At 48.8% G+C, this 23,971-nt stretch overlaps 1 protein-coding gene across 3 annotated transcripts in view; it reads right to left on the bottom strand.

Annotated features, from left to right (window-relative positions):
• Positions 1 to 23,971, bottom strand: part of LOC306780024 (ephrin type-A receptor 4) — a 52,145-nt gene that overhangs the window by 10,833 nt on the left and 17,341 nt on the right. The window contains exons 4-11 of one of the 3 annotated variants that reach the window (XM_079272189.1): positions 17,674 to 17,829; positions 11,906 to 12,241; positions 6,140 to 6,264; positions 5,861 to 6,020; positions 4,986 to 5,097; positions 2,766 to 2,824; positions 2,168 to 2,281; positions 1,385 to 1,570 (exon numbers count right to left, since the gene is read on the bottom strand). In XM_079272189.1, coding sequence (XP_079128315.1) covers positions 1,385 to 1,570; positions 2,168 to 2,281; positions 2,766 to 2,824; positions 4,986 to 5,097; positions 5,861 to 6,020; positions 6,140 to 6,264; positions 11,906 to 12,241; positions 17,674 to 17,829 — 1,248 coding nt within the window. The remainder of the gene's footprint in view (positions 1 to 1,384; positions 1,571 to 2,167; positions 2,282 to 2,765; positions 2,825 to 4,985; positions 5,098 to 5,860; positions 6,021 to 6,139; positions 6,265 to 11,905; positions 12,242 to 17,673; positions 17,830 to 23,971) is intronic. The other 2 variants (XM_079272190.1, XM_079272191.1) reach the window with 2 other exon arrangements.

Below are 23,971 nucleotides of genomic sequence, written 5' to 3'. Positions count from 1 at the left end.
AGAAAGCACAGCAACACAGTAGACTGCGTGAAACCTTTGACGAAATGCAATGTTCAACATCATATATGCATGCAAAGGTTCACGCCTTTACAACTTCAGATAGTGCGTCACAAAGTATTTCAGACAAAGGATGTCTGTTAGTCAAGGCCTCTCTGTGTCTCCGGCTTACCAACAAAGAAACGGTGTTCAAGATAACAGATAACAAGACACCTGATATAAAAGAAATTCAAATCTTCTACTGAAACCACTGTTAAAACTTCACATGACACTGTGACATATTTCCCCACTACAGTGTGTAGAACAGTGGCAGAGACGGCGTTCTCTAGCACAGACAGGGCTGTTGTTGTGTCACGACGCAGCCGAGGCTGGCTCATCATCAGCTGTGGCAACGCTCACGCACACATGCGTGCAATCAAAGGTGGAGGGACGCCGACATGTGCTGACAAGACCTTCGAACACGCACACACGCATATAGACGCGAACACCTCCGGCCATAACAGAAAGCACCGGGGGAAGGTGTTGAAGGTGGGGGGGGGGGAGTGGAGAGACGGAGAGGAGAGAGTGCCAAGGGCAGAGGGAGGGAGATTTGGCCGGTGCTTTGTGGCCATGCAGCAGCAGATAGAGGAGGGATAGGGTATCACTCCCTAACCCCAAACACATTTACAGCTGACATCATGATTAATGAGCCTGGTGCCGCGCTACAGGGTCTGTTCCTGAACCCATTAGACCCCCCCTCCCAACTGCCTCAACTACACCCCCCCCCCCCCCCCCCCACCAATGCTGGACCCCCCCATCCCCCCCCCCTTCCATCTGGACAAAGCCCACCTGGGGATACCCCGGATGGGGTGTGCGTACAAACACGTATATATATATATATATATATATATATATATATATATATATATATATATATATATATATATATATATATGTATATATATATATATATATATATATATATATATACATCTGCGAATGCAGGTCTCACTTCGGTCTTCAGATGCTGCAGGTATGCCCGCATTAAAGCACACAAGCGCCGTACAAACACACCTTTTGGCTGGTAAAGATTGGTTTGTCCCAGCACTCGCCCTTTTTCCAAAGTCACCCAAACCCGCAGACGTACTTAGTGGTGATTTATTGTTGCGTTTATTTGAAGGGAGAAAGGCGGACAGCAGGAATGAATGTCCTGTCTGTGTCGTTATAACATCGAAGTCGTTGTGTCTGTAAATGGCATCATTGCAATCTCCTTTCCCCAAAATAGCTTCAGGTTTCTCAAATAGGGAAAGAATTATGCGGCAAAATGTGTTCTTTCCGTCTTTCGGAAATGGAAGAGTTCTCATCCCGCACCCATTGAAAAGTAAACGCAGTAACATGCACGACATACATTTGGTCACCACACCCTCCAGGTGAATGATGTTGGGGTGGTCGAACTGGCCCATGATGCTGGCCTCGGACAGGAAGTCCCGCCTCTGCTTGTCGGTGTAGCCGGCCTTCAGCGTCTTGATGGCCACGCAGATCTCCCTCTTGCCCGGCATCTTCAGACGGCCGCTGCAGACCTCGCCGAACTCCCCTGAAAACACACGCGCTGGGGTTCAGAAAAAGTGTAACCAAGCGCGACGATACAACAGCGCACGGATTATAAATCACACCGAGGAGGGAGCGTGTGTGTGTGTGTGTGCAGGTTAGAAGGGGTCCAATTTTAACATTGATCAGGGTCTCTAATCCCTCACTCCCCTCCTCCCCTCACCCACTGGAGCAGGGAGAGAGAGAGCGAAGGGGAAATGGGTATTGATTCTTTCTCTTTATTATTTTGTCATTGGATGACTTTCCTCTGGCCACAGTAAGAGAACAGACGACATATTTTTATTTACCTATTTCTTTGCTCTCTTAGAGGCAGACCAAATGTCATTGTCTGAGAGAACAAGAGGGGCATGAGAGCACGCACAGACACGAGTCGCCGAGAATGATGTGCCGGCGACAGAACTTTGCATGAAAACGAATACTAACTGCACTATTAGGCCATTAGGTGAATGCTTTTATCCAAAGTGTGCTATAATATGCCTGACTGCAAAGGCTCCCCGGAACACTGCATTCATAATCATTGGTATAAAAAGGTCTTATGAATGGCTCATGCGATGGAGTATATGAACGAAGCGTGGCCCCTCACCGATGCCGATGACTTTCTCGATCTTGATGCAGGAGGCGTCGATCTCTTTGGCGAACTCACGGACAGCTTGGTTGGGGTCCTCGTAGGTGAAGGGGTCAACGTATATCCTCACTCCTGAGGAAAGACGTTTGGGAATGAAAGGAAGAAGAAGACAAAATGAAGGTTAATTTATTCCTGAAAGAACGCTCCATCTGTTCTTTATTTCCATCGCGCTGCAGGCTACGCGCCTTCCTCTGTGGGCCCTCCTCCTCCTCCTCCTCCTCCTCCTCCTTTCTTCTCCCCATACCTCGCTTCACACTCTGACTCCATTGCTTTCCATGTCACTACGGCTGACTCCGATCAAGATGGAGCTCATTAACTTGATTTTTTTTTGGGACGCAAACAACAACAGCGCTGATGACTTGATAATGAGGTGTTTGGAGCATGTTAGGATGCAAGTACATTAACTTCAAAATAGTTTCTCCCCCCCTCCCCCGCCCACTAGCTCATTTTATGGGCTTCATTTGCGGTTTAGAGTGCATGCACATGAACACACCTGCCAGCGCTAATGTTTCTTTAAATGATAGAGTGTGTGGGTGGATTGTTAACTGTGAGTTACCTTGATGCAAGTGCTTCTCTTCGTCAGAGTCCTGCTTGGCCTTGCTGTACTTACTCCTTCTGGGGGCAAAGACAGCGGGACGGTCAGTCGCAGTGACAACAGCACATCAAGTCTCAAATGTCGGGGATAATGTGTGAAAAAAAAAACAACGACAGAAAAGGCAAAGCATTGTATGTAAAAATAACAAATTATAACAACAACAAACAACTGTCAATTTCGGAAACCCGATTTAAAACTCAAACTAAGACTCCGAACCCACTACACGTCAATTTAATTACGTGAAGAGGCGACACAATCACTGATTACTGTTCGGACATTAACATTCTTGTTTGATGTTAATTATTCATTGAAGGGATCTCATTACAGGGACAAAAACCGAACATCATTTTTAGAGGTTGTGGCTCTTAGTAATCGCTCTTAGATGAGGGGATAAAGAGCTTGAAGGGAATAGTTCACTAATCAACATGTTATCTCATCTGTTTGAGTACAAAAAGTGAAATGTATTTTTTTTTTTCTTACACTCAAAATGTTTCACGGTTCTTTTAAAGGGGACATGTGATTCTACGAGCCAATAGAATTTGTCTCTCTTTGTCACATGCGAGGTCATCCGAGTAGCTCCACCTGCGGCTTGAGAACTACGTTTGCAAAGGTGCGCCATATTTTTCTCGCAAGCCAATCAATCAGAGACTGGGCTTTTTTCGGGAGGGATGCTTAAAGAGACAGGCACTAAAACGGAGCGTTTCAGACAAAGGGTGCATGCGAGCACATTCAGACAGACAGTGTGAGAAAAATAATGTGTTTTTTGAACATTAAAGCATGTGAACGTGTTCTAGTAGCAACCCAAAATACGTAAGTATGACCCTGAAAACCAACATGATGCGTCCCCTTTGAGATAAAATATTACACTGAAGGTTCCTGAAGGGCACTGAGCTTACAGCAGCAGATCAATCCTGGAAGAGATGCACTTAAATCCCCCCGAATCCCTCCGGCAGCCTGACACCTGTGCTTATATTGATGTGTCGGGTCAGTGGCGGAAATGGCCAGATGTGCGAGACATTGTTCTCCTCTATGGTTGTGTAATGATGGTAAACGGGCTGCGTGATTACAGTCCCTCCCCACAATCACAGGATGGCCGCGGCAGCACAATGACAGTGGCCGTCACATGCATATAAAAAAGGCTGAGACAACCACCTGCTTGGCCGGGGAGAGAGGCAATCACATGGAAAAGAGAGGACACACACACACACACACACTCACACACACACACACTCACACAATCAACATCCCCCTTCACTCCCCATCATTCTCAACACCAATACACACATGCAAACGATGATTTGCTTTCCATATGAAGAGGCACACTCACACACATAAAGGGATCAACGAAAGCCCATAAAAAGGTGCACACACACACACACACACACGCACACACACGGGAATCAACACACAAACCATTAACGCTCCCCCTCCCCTCCCCCAGTGCCACCACACGCATGAAAAGAATACTTTTTCACATAAGGACGTGCATAAACACACACACACGCACACACACACACACACACACACACACACACACACAGTGTGGTTAACACCCTGAGGTGAGGCAGACCCATCTGCATGTAATCCCATCTGTGTGACGGTGCTTTGTCCTGCTCGCTGGTTAACACCCTGAGATTGGGTCACTGCAAATCCACCTGATGCCTCTCTGTCTCACTCTGTCTGTATTCTATCCCCCTACTTTTCATTGCCCGCTTATCTCATCTTTTTTCCCCGCTCTCTCCCTCTTCCTCTCTCTCTCTCTCTCTCTCTCTCTCTCTCTCTTTCTCTTCACGGCGGGCAGCAGGGCGCAGCGGGAGAAAATAACTGGCGGTCGGGATTACAGCCACCAGCAGAGAGATAGAGGGATGGCAGCGGGGACGGATCCAGAGGACAGGGAGCGAGGGGGTCGCTGATTGCATCTCTTCAGCTGTCGGAGCTGTCAATCACGTCTCCGGTGTGGCAAGTCATCACTCATCCACCGTGAGCGAGTCGCACTGGCTGTCTAGCTCAGTCTGTGTGTGTGTGTGTGTGTGTGTGTGTTTTGGCGTACGTGTGTGTGTTTTTCGAGCAACGTCCATCTCACGACAGCTACGTTTCCCCGGCGCTAAGCAAGACATCCCTCATCCAGGAGGAAAGAGGGACAGACAGGAAGCAGGAGCGGGACAGACGGGTGACGCTCACCTTCGGCTGATGACGAAAGCGCTGATGAGGATGATGAGGAGGACCACGCTGCCCACCACTGACACCAGTAACACCGTGGAGTTGGCCCCATCGCCGATAACGGGAGCTGGAACTGAGGAAAAAGGGAGAAAAGATGGGAGGACAAAAAAGGAGGGTGGGGGGAGAGAAAGGAGGGACGGTTGGAAAGAGACAAAGAGCAAAGTCAATATCACTGCGCTCAACCAAGTCGCCGCACATGAAAGCGCCTGTGTACACTCTGTTTGTCATCGACCCCCCCCACACTTCCTCCCCGTGTCTCCCTTCCTTTTCCGCTGAGACAATGCCGGCCCATGAGGATGTTGACCGTGTCATTATCATGCGCTGTGTCTCTATCTGCATCACAAAGGGGACACCTGGACTTACAGTGCATCTCTGTAACCCTCTACGTCATAATCGCCCTTCAGAAGAGTTTTGTCCCTAAACTTTGCACAGAAACTTGTAAAAATGTATCTGGGGAGAAAATGTTTTGCTTTAAAATTATAACATTTAAAGCCTCTAATGAGAAGCAAAGAGTAGCAATCAGCAGCTTCTAACTAAAACTGTCAGAAATGTCATTATTCAAAAACTCATATCGTTTGAACCCCTGGCTGGCGCATCCGCTGAGACTCATTGCAACCTGAATAATAGAAGCTACTCAAGTTGCCGGTCAGGTGCCGGGGCACAATATCATTTATCTTTTATAGACGGCAGCTATTTTGATGAACGACTCTGTAATGACAGAGACAAACTCGTAAAAGATGCTATCATTGTAGGACTTTGCAGAAACAGGCGCGACAGAGCTGGCATCGAGCATCTCGGGCTCCGCGGCCGAGGAGCGCCGGCGTCCCTGAACTCACCGGAGTTGGTCATGAACTCAAACGGGCCGCTGAATTCCCCGTAGCCGGCCGCCGTGCGCGCTCGCACATGGAAGACGTAGGAGGTCAGCGGGGTGAGGCCCTTGATGTCGGTGTTCCTCGACGAGGTTTTGATGATTCTGTAGCTTCTTTCATTTTGGTCCTGAGGATAAAAGATTGTTGAGGCAGAAAAAAGAGGGGACAGTCAGACTTGGCTTTCTTACAGACTACTTTGGAGATCCTTTCATCAGCAGGAACTACACCTCCCATGGGACCCCTCACCTTCTCATAGTACTTGACCTCGTACTCCAGGATGACCCCGTTGGCTCTGTCCGGCGGCTGCCAGGCCAGGGAGATGGTGTGTCTTGTGATGTCCTTGGCCTGAATGGAAGACACTGGAGAGGGAGCTAGACAGATGATCAAAGAAAAAGGGAAAACTATTTGAGCCCACTGCTTTCTCCCAGCCCCCCCCCATGTTATTTTAGCCTGTTTTATGTTGCTCTCCCACTGGAAATCCACCACTTTTTGCTCCTGCTGAGGAAGTCAAACAGTGGGCCGGCCCACAAGGCAATCGCTTCCACTTGTCTTTAGAATTTGTACGGCCACGCAGCTGAACTGCCAAAGCTAGAGTGTAATACTCTCCTAGTGCAATACTCTCCTTCTCAACTAATGGGCCGGCATCAATAAAAAGTGATCCAATTTCCTCCTCGGCTGACGCTCGCGTCTTAGCCACTTTTATTGCGAGCTGGCAAAATAATGTCCAACTTCATCTTCTGCAGATATGCAGGTCACCCTGGGAAGCCTTGCGCTGCTACAAAGTCCGCCTCGAAAAGCTCAAACTGAGCTCAACACCTTTGCGTTTATTTGTATTTTTTTTGGGGGGGTTGTTTTTTTTTCTTTGTCTTCATGAGAGCAAATCAATTGGTTTTCATTAAAGCTCCAGTGAGCTGTCTTATCTGGGGCCCTTTCTGCTGCAGCTGATAATGAGGCCCATATTTCAAGCAGCCGCGCTATCTGCGTTCAGACGCCTTTAACATGTGAAGGTTAAAGCACAGATAACGGCTCGCGCTCGTCCCCTCCCTCCAGTACACCGCCGCCGCCGCCGCACAAATCAAACCTCTATCTTCAGGGAGGGTGACAACACTCAAATTGGGTCATACACACCATTGCTGCTCGATATCCACGAGACTGGAAGAGGCAGTGTCGTAAAACGGCGAAACACTCAGATTGAGTTTTGAGCAGAGAAGAGGAGACACGTATCATTCTTTCCAACTGCCTCTTCGTAACCATTATCTTCACTGTTCTTCACTACAACTCTATTGGATGCTATCCAATAACAACAGTTTCAGATTCAGGAAATCTCCGGAACATACTTGATATTTTTAAGTCAAAAGGCTCCAAGTCCAAGTGAGGTCACAAGTCATTGTTGTTGAAGCGCGTTGCAAGTCTTCTTTGATTTTGTCAAGTCGAGTCTAAAGTTATCAAATCATGTGAGACCGAGTCCAAACCTCTGCCCTCAACAACCAAACAACCTCAGTCATCTATTTTCCAAAGAGCCAGAACAAAGCACCACGCAAAATATTAATAATGATTAAAAAAAACATTTCCACTGATGCCCAGGTAGCGTTTCTTTGTGGCGTCTGCTCTTAAAAGTTCTCAAGGAGTGAATCTTTGACCCCTGGTCCTCAGAGATACTGTAACCAAACTCGTTCCAGACCATCTGCCTTTTAAAGAATTACAGTGGGATGATTAATGAGGGGTTCGCTGTCCACCGATTATGATTGGATTATCTATGACATTATATACATTCTCATCACTTTGACCAGGGGCTCCAGGGAGCCTAGCCTGCAAGCTAACGCTAACAGAACCCTGCTTTTAGAAGGGGATTGAGTTCAAACGGGCCTGGAATTCAAACACCGGCCTCGGATTGAATTTCAGGGGGGTTGACGAGGCGGCTGGAGTGGGGGGGGGATGGGGGGGCAGAGGGTTTGTGACCGGTAGGGGTTGAGATGGAGATGGAGAGGCCTGGGATTGCAGACATCTCTCGGTAAATAGATTAACCCAAAGGCTGTGTAATCCTGTTGGCCTAATGTGTTGCGTCTCAGTTAAACAATTAGACGGCGGCCATTTGTATCCCTCCAATCAATCTTACCCGGCAGCGAGAGCCAATTTGAAGGCCCTCCTGGGGCCGACCGGGGACGCTCTGACTCAGACAGAAAACACCCGAGGGGTCACAGCCCCCCCCCCCCCCCAAGGTAATACACACATCCATCTTTCCACCAAAGATGACAGAGATGGCGATTTAATTGCGTTCGCCTCCTCTAGTTGCATTTTTTTTTATTTTTCCTTTGACTAATGTGAGGATAAAGATGAGTGATTTTCTGAGTGGTCCCTTCTGAGGTTCCCTCACAGCCAGACACACGATCGGTGATCCATCAAGGCCAACGTTTTCCTCTCTTTTTTTAAGATGAACTAGTCAGAGGAATGCCTAAAAAGCAAACTGACCACAAATAAATGTAAAATATTGTCAAACCACGCGTGCACCAGGCGAACAATGCTGATTCAAGACTAAACCTGAACTGTCTATCCTGAATAGAGAAAAGTTTAGCCCGAGGCGGAGACGTGGGCAGCTCAGGCTCGACCAGCACCTCTGTAGATGAATTTAAATATGTGGGGCAGATCTGTAATTTCTTACTGCCTCCTGAACGCGTGGGCTACAAAAAACGCTGGTGGAATAATAAGTGAGAGACGCAATGAATATTCAGATCTCATTTTCAGAAATGTGTGGTCCTGAAAAAAAAAAAAAAATGAAAAAACTCTTTCACAGCCTGCGACACACACGCACTCACGTACTGCACACACACACAGCAGCACAAAGGACCTCATTACACAAACAGAAAGATAGAAACTCACACAGAAAAACATACACCTCGTCCCATTATCTCACACAGACAGCGGAAATACCCAATCACGCCACCTATGCGGGCCTTATAATGAGTAAAAACCTGGCAGAGACACAGAGAGTTCTCGGTTTGGTTTAAAATAAAAATCACTCCCCCGGGACAATGGCGGAGGTTGCGTGTCCGTTTTTTTTTTGTCTCTGCGTGGAACACAGTTTGTTCAGCGAGCGAGTTTGTCTTCGCGGGCATGTTAGGCACAAAGTATTTGCGTTGCGAGGAGCAGCTGTGGTCGGTGCGAATGTGCGGCCGATTACAGTTCCTCATGAAAAGAGACGGGGCCGGGGGTGCACATGTGGTTGCCAGATTTGGAGCCTGGCTGCCAGATTGGAGTGGCTGGATTTTTGCTGCCGCCAAGGAAAAACAGCCGTGGAGGGAGCCGCTTTTCAGGGTGTGTAGAAAATGGCTCCTGCGTACAAGATCCACCCCCCTCCCCCTCACCCCCCCTCCCCCGTAGAGAGCCTGCTTCCATCTCCCAAAACACATTTCCACATGTACGTCTGACCCATTTGCCGTAAGAGATGGAAACTCACACACGTGTGCGCAGATGGACGTGACCACACACACGCTCTCTCGTGCACTAATTCACTTTTAGTCACCTAAGCCTGCCAAGTATTTTGTACCGAGACATAAACACCTCTCTCTCTCTCTCTGACTCTCGCTTTCCCCCCCCTCTTTCGCACACACGCACAAAAGTGCTTGATCCCATAAAATGGGTAAAAAAAACATCCATTTTCAGCCAGAGGTCAGCTCAAAGCCTGGACCCCCCCCCCCCTCCCTTTCCTCATGCAGTCCGGGTGAAAGGGTTACGCCCCGGCTGATTCACGACGATGGGATTGTTCGTGGCGAGGTGCAGAATCTGACCTCTCCGTGAACACACGAAACGCATGGCCGGTCACGGACGCATGCACGTGCAATCAGCAAGACTCGTGTCTTCATTTTCGTCTCCGCTGCACCTTCACCCATTTTCCTCTCACGCAAAGATACATAACATCGTACAATACGCAGCACAAAATACTCCAACCTGCCTAGCTCACTTCTTCCCCTCTCTCGCCGAAATCTGAACTTTTATGGAAAGGCGGTGGCAAAGGGGTGTCTTTTCCACGGCACTTATGAACCCTAATAAAGCTATCATAATAAATGTGTAATCCGCGGTGTCTGGGTGACGGGAGGCGATGCAGAGCGAGAGGGACAGCAGATGACTGGCTGGATTACCGGCGGCTGAAACCGAAGCTTCCAAAGCCCCTACCGAGCATTAGCAGGAAGAAATCCAATCAGTCTGGAGCTATTCTCTTAAACACGCACGCACACACACACACACACACACACACACACACACACACACACACACACACACACCAATTAGAAGAGACAGGCACACCCGGCGACACATAGAGGACATTGTTTCAGAGGCGAATGTGGAGCATTACTATCCACGGGGCGCGCAAACATTCTGTATCGTGCATTTTCTCACTTTTAGCCAAGCGTGCATTCGGTTTCGGCACTTGTGCAAACACGCACACACACACACACCGACACACACCGTAATAGAGCTTCCAGCTGCAAGCTTCATATAACTAATCCTGGGGAACAGTTGTGAAACTTGCACCAGTGACGAGCCAAAGGCAACATCATCTATATTTTACACCTTGAAGTCAGCAGATTAGCCTGGAGGAACCTCGGAGGGAGGGGGGGGGACATCGCTGTGTGTGTTACTACGTCTTTGTTTGAATCCACGTTTGAGAGTTGCCACTTTGGGGGGTCTTTTGCACAACCCTGCTCCAGAGCGACCGCACCGACGCGCTATCGCGGGCCCTCCGCCGCTGGACTCCAGGGTCTGCTTCATTACGGCTCCCACGCATGCCTGTCTGGCAGCGCTCCCACAGGCAGCGCATCCATTCATCTCCATCCTCCTGACCCCCGGCTGATAAATCAAGCCACTGTGTCCTTATATTGCCGGTCCAGCAATTCGCTTTTTTTTTCTCCCAGGGATGGAAATTTGTGATAAAAAAGTCACTTTGCTTGCCACCCAAGAGCAGAGCAGTAAAGAAGACCAGGGTAATGATGGGCTGTAAGTGGAGGAGAGCAGGGAGGGATGAAGAGAAAGGGCCGGGGTCGTAAATCCATTTGCACAACAACCGGTTACAAAATGGCTAAATGACAAAACAACGGGAGGCTTTGGACGCATACCCCCGGGCCAGAGGGCTCTTCTGCAGCTCTGGAGCAGACGCTGTATTCATGGCTGTGTGAGTGTGTGTTCTACTAGATTAATTACACACACACACACACACATGCACACAATCCAGCAGCATTTTGTAATGAAGCCTCCACAGATCAATACAACTCATCTAATTCATTAGCTTGAGAGCTAAATATAGCACGTCGCCCCCCCCCCCCCTATCTCCAGCCTCGACTTCTCATGCCTAATTATGCAAAAGTGAAATACTGCAGAAAATCATCTCCCGCTGCAGATAATCCATCAACCTCCTCAACAATCATCCAGCCTGAACCAGAATTATTTACAGCTTTAATAAACTTCTTTTGACACGCAGATTGCCCCCAACAAAAAGTCCGTCAAGCGCTCAGTGTAACGAAACTGCGCTCTGCATCAGATATAAGCCACACACGCAATTACAAAGCTTCTCTGCAAACATACACGTCTTCCTTTGCAGGCTCACGCAGACACGCCAAGAAACTTTAAACGCAAATTGATAGTCAACTATGCGATGAGGAGGATCATTAAAAGCTCTAGAACAGCTACTGAGTGGACCTTCAGGCAAGATGGTATCTGTCAGCTGCTGCTTCCAACCGCAAAAATGAATTTTCAATCTCCAATCTAATCCATGGTGAGGGTTCTGTTTCCCTCACGAGAGTTGACTGGTCGGGTTGGTCGACAAATATACAACGATTGGCTGAGAACGGTTGTTTTCTTTGGAGAGGGGGGGTGTGTCATCACATTTTACAGATTTAGTTGTCTATTCAACGAGTGCATTCATTCACAATATAAAGCTACAGGTAACCACGATTACATATAATAATGTGTGTTCCCACAACCTGAATCACCCGCTCCCTCCATCAGCGTCCTTCTTACCGGCCTGGTTGGTGGTGACGGTCACGGACACGGCCTGTTCCGGCCCGGGGCTCTGAGGCGAGACTCCGTTCACCGCCCACACCTCGAAGGTGTAGTTGGTGTGGGCCTGCAGCTCGTTGATGGACACCCTGGTCCCCTTCAGGCTCAGCTGCTGGGGGCTGAAGTGGACGCCGTTGCCGCAGGGCTGACAGCGCCGGCCGTCAGCCCCGCAGCGCTTGCACACCACGTTGTACGTCAGGTCCTGGCGCCCCCCAGAGCTGAGGGGCGGGCTCCACTCCAGGTTCACCGAGGTCTCGTTCACGTTGGAGATGAGGTGGGCGGGCGCCGACGGAGGGCCTACGGAGGAAGGAAGGCATGGGGGGAGAGGTTGACGTCGTTACCAGCGGTTAGAGGCTGAATGCTGCATTAAAATGATGTTTATTCAGACATTATTTCTGTGATCACAGTAAATAAAAAAGAGAACAGAACAAATTGGTGGTCGTAATGTTAACAACAAGCATTTGGTGAATCCTGCAAAGAAAGTCTCCAAAAGGTCTAGATTCTCTCCACAGAGGGAAGATGTGTAATTGACTGCGTTGGCCGTTCATTGAGAGCTGAGGCTTCTTCAATTCCCTCTTAATGTCCTGTCCATTACGGCGAGGGAGGATCCGATTTCACCTCAAGTTAATTCAGCGCGTCAACTGAAATCCAATAGGCCGGCAGCTTTCTCTCTCCCCATTCACATGTCGAATCAGCTGGAGGAGGCAGCGCGCCCGAGCCCGCTGCTCACAGTGGGGCTTCTGTGGCACCCACTCAATAACTTTAGGCAAAGTTTGCTTTGGACCCTGTTGGACGCTGCTTTCAAACATAAGCGACGGTAATTGACTGAACTCTCTCTCTCTCTCTCTCTCTCTCTCTCTCTCTCTCTCTCTCTCCGACTAATGAAGCCCACGCGAGCGGGCTGGGGGGGGGGGATCGATGCCGGGTGAAATATGAAAGCTAGTCAGTCCACGGACGAATCATTTCACAACGGAAATTAATTATCAGTGTTATTTTTGGAAGGGGCCGCGTGGCAATGAGTGATTTCACTGGGACGCAGAGAGCAGCCGAGGGGGACAGTGTGTGTGTGTGTGTGTGTGTGTGTGTGTGTGTGTGTGTGTGTGTGTGTGTGTGTGTGTGTGTGTGTGTGTGGGCTAGACTCGCGTACGATGCAGTCGGGCTGGCAGGCCGTGAAAAGAAGATGGAACAGGACAGAGGGGGAAGACAAACAGCAGAATCACACTGATGAGATGGAAGGAGCGGGTCAGGGTGGATGGATGGGCGGGACAGAGAATGGATGGTGGCGGGTGCGGAGGAGAGTCTGTTCAACTGAAAAATGACCCAAAAGGGGTCACAAAAAAAGCACCAGACACGAGCATGAAGATGAAAGGACACTGTGCTAATATTAGCATCGCTTAACTTCCCCTTACCAACCCGCAGCCTTCGTTGAAACCCTATTAATAAATTCCCATTAAAAATGCTCTGCCCCTTTCCCCCCCACTTCTTTCCTCCCGTCGCTCGTTCACCTCATTCCCTCCGTTTGCGTCTCAGACAATGGGAACAAGTTACAGATGGGGTTTCTAAATGAAGGTGCCTACGCCCCACCGTCATCATAACAGTGCCTCTGTCAGTGCGCTAGGGTGAGCTGACCTGTACTCCTTTTCAACACTCGATAATGCGCCGTCTGAGATGCACCGTGAAGCTATCACTCAGCTGTTATCTGGACTCATGGCGTCGTAAACTTGACAGGGCAAAGGTCATAAGAATGTTTCCAATCAATGTCTGAGAATGTCTGCACTCCCAGTTGAAGATATTTGTTGTTCAGACATGAATAAAAGAGGTTTAGGGAATAAAAGCAAGAGCAATAAAAATCTGTTAGCTAAATTTGAATCTAGCGCCAGATGGTTAGCTTAGCATAAAGACTGAAAGCTGAGGAAAACTTGTTTTTTATGGATATATGTATGTATATATGTTGTTAATTAGGGCGTTTAAGAAGAGTTCGTCACGCTGTCTCTTCTTCCTTCAGCCCACATGTTCAGCTCAATGTCTCCTGGCTCAGCATACAGCCATTTATTGATCTTCTAATCTAACTCTTGGCAAGCAAATACAAGTATTTCTAAATACTGAAGTATACCTTTTATGTGATAGTCATGTCCTCAATAAATATATAAAGATATGTGTGTATTGGCAAGTGTGTGGAGTATACACACGCCTCAGGATGATTGTTGTTTGTTGCAAGAGTTGCAACAGCGCTGTATAACTTTATGACTGTATAAAGTCTTAAACACATTCCACCACATGTCAGTATTCCCCCCTGCATTCCACACACACACACACACACACACACACACACACACACACACACACAATCTACCTTTGGCTGTACCTGTCGCTCTCCCAGAATGCACCGGTGAGAGCAAGGGAGCGTGGGAGAGCCATCAGCTGTGACTGACACCCAGTAATTAATCCTGAGAGAGAGCGGCGGGAAGGGGGGGGGGGGGACGGCAGTGCAACGCTCACACAACCTTCGTACCTCGTCGGCTCTACGTCGCCTTAAAGCGAAGTTTCTCCAAGAAGGAAGTTTGCGATTTCGTTTTCCCCCTCATCTCCTTTTCCGTTCTCGCAATTTTCTCCGAGGCCTTATTTCTTTTGTCTGCTGTCGCTTCCATCTCCCCCCTTCTTTAATCCGTCTTTCTCATTTTTACTCTCCTCCCATCCTCCCGCCTTTCCTCTTCCTCGCCCTCTCCTCCTCCTCCTCCTCCTCCCTTCTGTTATCCACCTCTCCTTCTGTCTCTTTCTATCAGTGATTGCTAGCCGAGTGTTGTGCAGGGGTCGAGGTACAGAGCAGGCTAAAGTGGCCAGAACATTGAGGCCGCTATTACCGTCCGGCTGGGATTCATTCAATGCCCCCCACCCCCCTCGGGTCCTCCTAGACCTGCGTTCATTCCTCACTCCGTCCCTCCTGCTTCCTCCACCAAACCACCGCTAAGAAAACTGGGCAAAATCTGAGAAACCCATCAAGGGCCATCAAAAAACCCAAACTCCTTATAACCTCCGGCTCCCACGGCTGTCTGTCCCTGGTCCTCATTACGGCCCTGTGGTGTGTGTGTGTGTCTGTGTATATTCATGTGTATTGCCTGTTTGGCTCTGATCATATTTTATACACCAGCCGAAGCTGTACGATTATGAATTGAATGAGCTGCTAATTGTGTTCAGTTGGGGATATGTTCTACCTGATCCCCAAAACCAATGCTGCATGTTCTGTGAATCTCTGCCAATAAACCATGTCAACTACACGCTAAAAGATGACCATTTTTGTACGGTTGCCTACGGATCTCGACAAAGATTGTCCATGCCGCATTTTGCAAAGCACGGTTGTCGACAAAAAAGTAAAAAAGCAACAACAAATAGATGCAATGGACAGCAAGAGCGATGGAGGCAAGACGGGAAACAGAAAAATACGACAAAGAAAATCAGTTTGGTTTTTTTTAAGCAACATAACGCATTTATCCTGCCAGGTTCCTCGGGCAGATTGATCCAAAGCGTGGGAGGCAAGCGGCCCTCGTTTCTATTCTGGAAAGGGAGCGTTTTTCCGATCGAACGTAGCGCAACGTAAAGATCGCCGATCAAAAGAACAATTGCCGCAAAGATGCGAGACGGGCGCATGTCACATGGAATACAGCGGCAGCAGCTGGGCCTGCACACAAGCAGTCACACGGTGACCGAATTACGCAACATCCAGTTTTAATCATCGTCTTGCATCGCCAGACTCCCGGCTAAGAGAGGGGAAAAGCGTTTTCCATTACCCACACACACACACACACACACACACACACACAGACCCAATTACCAGAGATGCCGACTCTTTCCCAGCCTGACCTTCAGCGAGGCAAACTGGGAAATGACTTTAAGGAGTATTTCTTTTTTGTTTCCTTCATCTGCTCTGTTCGTGCCTCTGAGTGGGTTTTGAGAGAAAGAGAGTGAAAACAAGATGTGGATGAGGAGGCATGTGTGAGTGACAGCTGTAATTACAGAGCTCTAACATGTGGGTGAGATGCAAAAAAAAATAAATAACAGTAATGCAGTAGGAAGGAAAACAGCAGACGACAGACGGGGTGAGAGTTCAAAGATCAAATGTTGGCCGGCTGACGAGGCCGGGGGGGGAAAGGTCACAGAGGGAGTCGGGCTAATGTTCAGTTCCTAACCGTGGAGTCGGGATCGCAGGAGAGATGGCGTGGTGAAAGGAGCCGAGTCACGAGCTCTGACAGCTGTTGCTTGCAGCAGCGACTCAAATGCCACACTGACTACCAGGACAATGACGGGGAGCTCTCTAAAATAAAAAACTCTTATTGGTGATGTGACCAAACGGTAGAGGGAGGTGGGAGGCGAGGGACATAGTAGCAAGGCTTATGTTTTTATTGTCATTGACTGACAACTTATTGTCAAAATTTGTGAAGTTTTAATATTTACATTTTTACATACTACATGCTGCTGCTGTAAAACCGTCAGTGAGGCCCTTCTCCTGGTTAATACATATCTAATATATATATATATATATATATATATATACATACATATGTACCGTATATATTTGTATATGTACAAAGTGTAAAACAACACAAAAAAGGTATAATTTGCAGCAGCACAGATGCAGTAAAGGGCTTTTGAATACGTCTGGACATAACATCCATGTGAAATTCATGTTTACATCAATTTGACAATTTTCAAAAATGTAACCTTTCTTCTGTGATTTCTGTCTCCGGGCCTGTAGACCTGATTGAGTGGAATCAGTGGAATGGGACACACCTGGGCCCTGATGCGTGAAAGCCTGAGCAGCAACAGCCTGAGCAGTTCCACAGGAACTTGACCGATCATCGGGGTCGATATGCGAGCCAGCTCTGAGCTAAGCAACGTAACAGATGTTTCGGTTGCTTTATGACACGTACTCACTCGTATACAAAGGTCTGTCATATGTAAGTATGTGCGCTGTTATTTTCCTGGGAAATAGAGTGCGGGGCTTTGTGTTTTATGTGCCTTTTTTTTCTTTGTGTATATTTCTACACGTGTCAACTCCCAGTTCTGTGACTCAGAGAGGGAAGGAGGTCGAAAGAAAGGAAGATGTATCATCAAGCAGCAGGATTGTTAAAAGCAATATTTGTCATCGCGGGCATTTGGCTGGTCGGGATGGAACAAAGTGCAGACAAACACTGGGAAATGAAAAGCTCTTCCTTCAGCTTCATGCATTCCTGTATTTAGTCACCTCCTCTTTCTCCTCTGCACCTTACCCTCTTCCTCGATTGCATCTTATTAATTCTCTGCCTACATCCCCAGCTTTCCGTCTGCCCTTGTTTTTCCATCTTTTTCTTCACCTCCCCGCCAACTATCTTATCTCTATTTGTCTTTCTCCATCCTTCTCTCCCTCCTCTGCAGAGGACTGGGTCTGGGATGCAGCGGTTTACACCCTCATTAGTTCTCTGTCACCGTGACTGATCACTAAGTACCACCTGGAATCAAAACCAGCAGCCGCCCGCTTGATGCGTGTGCAGAAAGGCTGTCGCTGCGTGTGTGAGAGAGAGAATCCATGACAATGTTCCGGCAAAAGCAATCCCTCTCTGTGTGTGTGTGTGTTACCGATACAGTTACAGTCGCATGCTTGGACTAATATCTTATCTCACAGCTCGTCGTGGCTTACTCAAATATAACTATGCATCACGAGGGGCTTTAACGCGGCACAATTGAGGTGTACTTACGGGTGCAGGGCATGGACGCCGGGTCCGTTTCAGAGCGGAAGTATGCCTTGTCGCAGACGCAGGAGGTGGATCCCTCCCTGACGGAGTAGCTGTGGAGCGGACACTTGGAGCAGGAGCCGTCGGTGGCCAGGGCGCGGTAGGAACCAATCTTACAGGCTGAAAGAGAACAAGAGGGTCGTGATAAAAATGTTTCAACGGTCTTCTGTAAAATGTGCTGTGAAGACAGAATTCAAAGAGTGACAGGAAATGAACTGACAACCACAGAACGTCTGATACAAGTCAGATAACAGGTCCAGCCTCTGCCCTGACTGATGCCATCAGCATATCTCACGGCCGTTTTCTGCTTTTCAGCCCAACACATGTTCGCATGTTCAACCATCATTTTCCTGTCACACCTGTCACAACGTTCGGTGTTGGCGACCTCATTTAGCCAAGCAGGACTGTGCTGCCCACCGGCAACTAACGTCAACATGGATTTTGCCATCTCCAATAAAAAAGTTCCCGTCATCAATTTGGAAGCTATACCCAGAAACCGTCTAGGGTTTCTGGTATGTTGCCGAAGCATTTCACTTGACATCAAACAGTTGAGGAGAAGAGAGCGTTCAGATCTTGCCCATTTTCACCCAATTAGCAACAAGAAAAGCAACATGTTGCCCAGAGGCTCCGACTCTCCCCAAGTCCTCCCTCCCTTTGTCTTCATTTTCCATCTTCAGTGCTCTCTCCCCTTTCTCCTTTCTCACGGACCTGCATTCTATTAAAACAGCAGAACAGGACCAAAGGGCGCTATTTCCTTTTGACAACAAGAGAAGATCAAATAACTGCGTCTTGTCTTTCTCACAAATTGAAGCTATGCTCAATTGGCAAGACTTGGATCCGCAATGAAACCAGAGCCGTTGGCATTTCAGAGCGTTTAACAAACAAATGCCACGCTTGGCGCACTAGGAGCTCTGTCACTCTCACGGGGCTGTTTTTGCCTTAAACAAACACACACACACACACACACACACACACACACACACACCTCAGTCTGGAATGGTAACCTAAGTGACACTTTTCCAACCTTTGGCGACAGTGCTCGCCATTCATTTGAGTGACAGTTTGATTGGAGGGCTCGTGTTTCAAGGAGTTTCTCCCCTCGTCTATCGGTTTCCATAATGGCCGGGGAAGCCTCGCGGGGTTTGTGTTTCACCCTCCGAGCGCTGAACCAGGCGAGGAGGACAAAAGAGCAATTCTCTAGGAGGTGCGGCGCAGACAGCCGCGACACCGATTGGACCAAATCACCTCTCGGTCAACGGAGGCCGCCATGCGCTTAGCAGTGGGCGCTGTGTATGTGTGTGTGTGTGTCTGTCTCGTTATGATGTAAAGACCCATTGGGAATAAATGTATACCCAATATAAATCAGATAATTACACATTTATAGCCTGCAGGGGTAAAGCGAATGCCCCCCCCACCCCCCCTGCGCACACACCAACTTCACAAACTCATTCACAACCCAGATCTATAAAGTGCATCTAAAAGGCATGGATTCCAATGCCATAGTCATAAATACATCAGAGGATCCTTTATACAAAAGAGCAGTCGCATGAACAAACTCCCACATGTGTCCGCCACACTAAAAATCAAACCGATGCCGAAACACACGCACCGCAGCAAGGAGGATGTCCGTCCTCTAACAACAACACACATTGCACCAACCACCCGACATGCACGCACACATACGAACAGAAAGAGAGAAATCCACCCCCCCCCCCCCCCCAAAGATACTGGGAAATCCCTCAATAAAGTCAGGCTCTTTGCCTCGCAGCCGCCCTCCTCTAACTGCTGGATCAGGGTAGCCTGGTGTGAACTGAGCCGGGCTAGCAGCTTCCTGCTGAGCCATTCTTGGCCCGTTCCCACTCAGTCAATCAGGGCTAAATCCCTGCCGCTTCACTTGCTAACGCTAAGCTAAGGGTCTCTTTGATTGTAGCCTGCAGGGGAGTGTGAAGCCTCCGCTTCTTTTCTTCGCGGTTGCCAAAAAAAAGAAGGGAGATTAGTCGGGAGGCACTTTGTGTTATCTCTCTATCTTTAAAGCAATCTTTCCGCGCCCAGTCTCATCACTGGAGACAGAAGGACACTGGGATTTGTGGGTATTGTTTAAGAGGTTGTGACCGCTTCAGGTCACATAACACAAAGTTGCTGTCGGGGTTTTTACTGCATGTGCGCTGACCAGGAAAGCGTCCAGGGTTGAGAGCGGGGTCAAGCAGCTGTCTGAGACCGTGCGCCCTCGCTAAAAGCCGAAGAGTTAATTGAGTCCCATGCTTCACAGCCGTTGGGCCTGAGCCTCTTTAAAGAGACGCAGTCTAAGAGCGGGCTACCTCAAACTGTGCACGGTTGACGAGTTTTTCCCTTGTTAAGCTGTCCCGGAGTGCCCCTCCTCCCACGGGCTGTCCCAAAATCCTTTGCCGAACTTCAAATCCCCGCTCACAATAGAGACTCTCTCTAGCATCTTCATCTGCGGATTTTTAAACAGAAATTGTGTTTGAAAATGTGATGTCAACATTTCGAGGCCTTGTTTATAGCAGCGACTGCCCCGCAGACAGAAACAGTGGAGGGAACAGAGAGGTCGACATCAGACTCAAGCTGGAGAATTTGCTTCCTATTAGGAGTGTGTGTGTGTGTGTGTGTGTGTGTGTGTGTGTGTGTGTGTGTGTGTGTGTGTGTGTGTGTGTGTGTGTGTGTGTGTGTGAGGGAAGAGACCACAGTAGTGGGTGGTCTGAGAGGCCGTGGCTTCAGAGAGGAATCTCCCTTAAGACTCACTGGATTTATCTCTGTCCGGGGCCAGCCCTAGCAAATCCCCCCCCCCCCTCACACACACACACACACACACACGCAAATACAGACACACATGTATTTAGTTTTTATGGGACGTGAGCTAAGAAAGCCCTCATCATATCCTCTAATACGGCTCTCAAATGTCTTACCCGATTTTTCCACACCATCTTTTTTTACACTGTCTCCTTTTTTTTCTTCGCCTCGCCGCTCTCCAACTCTCCTGTATCTTTCTTTTTTTTTTGTTCTCCCACTCGCTCGCCCTCTATCTCTCTCTGTCTGTCTCTCTCCTGCTCTCCTCGGCTGTCTCTCGGCAGGCCTCCTTTCAGACAGAGAGGGGTTTGTCAGGTGCCAAATCCCTGCGCTGAGAGATCAAAGGCAGACAAAGAGACTGCTGACTTACTGTTCTATTCTGGAAAGGCAAAAAAATGGAATCCCTCATAGACCGGGACGTCGCATTCTTCCCTTCCTTTTCTCCCCCAGCAGCTCTTTCACTCATTCAATCCTCTTCTCTGGCTTTAGTCCCTTTCTCCCTCCCCTTTTGTCAGCCCCCCCCCCACCCCATCCCTGTTGTCCCTAAGCTGAAGCACGTTTGGTAGGAAAGAAGGCGACGAGGGTGGAAGGGAGAGGGGACGTGGAAGTAAATGAGTAGTTTTGTCCGTGCGGCGGGGATTCGGCTGGCTGAATTGGTCGCACCGCGTGAGGGGGGGGAACTTGGAACTTCTGTTCAAGACAAAATCGCTCGACGCAGCCATGTGCATTGGGAGCGCACAAAAGCTAATGGTACAATGATAGCCGCCCACACGTGAGCCAACTAAAAAACCCGGCTAAGTTTTCCTCTGAGTGGCAACAAACCTACACACCAGGCTTTAGAGCGGCCCGTGGATGCTCCCTAGTACAAAAATAAAAACCACATCTACCCACACACACACACACACACACACACACTCCCACTTCAGACCTTGAGCGACCCGCATGCAAAGCCTGATAGGCGAGCTATTCTGCAGCCTACACAACAAAGTATCCGACACACTGGGGACTGAAAGCATGAGAGCAAACCTGCGCTACAATAGCGCGTCTAAAAAAAAGAAAAGAAAAAAGCTCCAGGAATATAACACCAGCACACGGCACACAATAACTGGGCCTGCCCAGGCAGAACAATCGGCCCTCTTATAATCAAAAAAAAGGAAGAATGAAGTTCAAGCGACGCTATTTTCCCTCCTTTCAAGCCGCCGCTTTATCTTCTTTGGGCGATGAAAACCCGGTCACTCTTTTTTAGTCATAACAGACATGTGAGCGCTCTTCAGAGGAGCAGTCGGAGGCGTCCTCCACAAAGCCGCTCTTTCAGACAACGAAGCTATCGGCTTTCAGGACCTGAGGGCAAGGAGAGTCTCTCCTTCTCCTAAAACCTCGAGGAGCCACAGCCATCTCTATTCAAACCCGCCTCTCTGCCATACCCCCCATACCCCCCATACCCCCCTCTGCCTCTGTGGCTCCTCGATCTCTGCGTTGCTCAGGTGGGACAGGATTGCTATTCTAAGAGTGCTTTGCTGCAGTCTTTATACACTGTCTATACCCACCCAGACATGCATATAGCTAAAAAAAAAGACCATCCACATCAAAGCACCTGAGCCACTGGCATATTAGCAGGGATAACTAGCTGCTGGCCGTTAGCGTCTGTCACTGGAACAGCAGGAGAGTGGAGCAGGTTAACTCATGAAATCCGGGGTTGTTAATTACCTCCGGCCCTGACAGCGACACGCAGCCACACGGCCAGCGGAACCCATCAGCGTGATGGATGAGGGACACACGGCCTCCGAAACTGATCACAATGATTGATGACGAACACTCGTCACACATCTTGACCTTGACCTGGAGGGGGGGGGGGGGGGTATCGTCCTTTTAAAATGCAAAAAGAAAAGAAAAGGGGGGCTCGTGACATCTGGGTTGACATCCTCACTGGTGTTAATGAAGGCCAAGAACAAAAGCCAGAGAGGCTAACGATGTTAATGACGCACAAGCCGACCTCGCTGACAATCACCGCGGCTCTGCTAACGGTGGCCGGTGCCCGGGGGGGCGGGGGGGGGGGGGGGGGGTGCGAGGGTTGCCAGCAGTTTGTCTGTCAAATGCCTGGATGATTTATAACTGTATTTTCAGCGGCACCGATCCATCACACCAGAGCCACCCACGACGCCGCCCTAATTAAAATGCCTGCACCTGACACATCAGAGCAGCAGCCAAAGAAGCTTGATTATGAGCAAAATGACTGCAAAAACTACACCTAGAAAAACATTTTTAAGTGTTCCTCAACACCAGAGTGCTTCCAGAAATGTGCTGATTTACAGCATGTTCTATGTTCACAACGGGTTTCTTGGCGTGACGGAGTGTAAAACCTCTTCTTCTGAAGCCGAACGAACGATTTCCTTCTGCAATGTATATTTGCTGAGAATGCACTGTGGCTACATTGTTGGGTATATTTGGATTGCACAACAGAAATATTGTCCTGAAGACTTCCTGAGGACCAAGGCCTCCACGTTCTTATTGACACGTAGGCCTCAAACGTCCTCCATAATTCCTTTCAGACTGGCCTTAAGTAGGAATATTAGTACAATGGTTATATATCGCACAGATCTAAAGTATTCCGCCCAGCCAGTCCAGAACGGACAAGACCCCTCCTTAAAAAACAGTGAGACCAGGGTACGAAAAGGTGGATGTAAGGAAGAGAACGAGACAGTAGAAGCAAGCTAAAGAGATGGACAGAGGTATCGAGGCAGCAGACAGATCCATCTTTGTTTGGTGAAACACTGCCTAACTTGTGGAGGTAAATGTGGAGACCACTCAGATTCCACTTCTGCTCTGCTGCCAGATCTGCGAGGGTGACACCACCCAGAGCCGGGCATGGTGCCAACCCACCGAGGACCTTTTGTGCCCTAAAATCGGCACAGCAGGTGGGTAATGGACTATATAACTAATAGTAATGGACTAATCATAATTCAAGGCAAACCAGACAGAGATATATACGCAAACAGAGGCTTCCACACCGCTGCACACCTGCACACACTCAGGTATGCACACGAAGCCCTTCAAAGGCCCTCTGGACTACACAGATGCACTTTGCAAAACCACGCATCCATGTAAGAACACACAAAAAGACACAGACACACAAAACTGGCTTTGTGTGAGCACAGGGACATGAGGACGGCGGGGACGATGGGAGGTAAACAAACTCAGCCAAGGTATTGTCTTGGTCCAATTTCCTCAAGGTCTCCAGGGGCCCCAGTCTCCTGTTGGACGTGTGTGTGTGTGTGTGTGTGTGTGTGTGTGTGTGTGTGTGCGAGCGTGAGCGGGCAGTGTATCCAGCATGCTTTCCTGACATTGTTTACGATGAAAAGAGCTGCATTTCAATTCAATTATGGAAAAAAAAAAGAGGCCGAGGGGCGGGGGAGTATGCTAATGTCGCTGCGCACGGGGACACTCCGCACACACCGCG

The sequence above is a fragment of the Melanostigma gelatinosum genome (assembly GCF_949748355.1).
Source record: "Melanostigma gelatinosum genome assembly, chromosome: 7".
NCBI lineage: Eukaryota > Metazoa > Chordata > Actinopteri > Perciformes > Zoarcidae > Melanostigma > Melanostigma gelatinosum.
The sequence above is the reverse complement of the archived record's forward strand: the minus strand, read 5'-3'. Positions and strand labels throughout refer to the sequence as shown.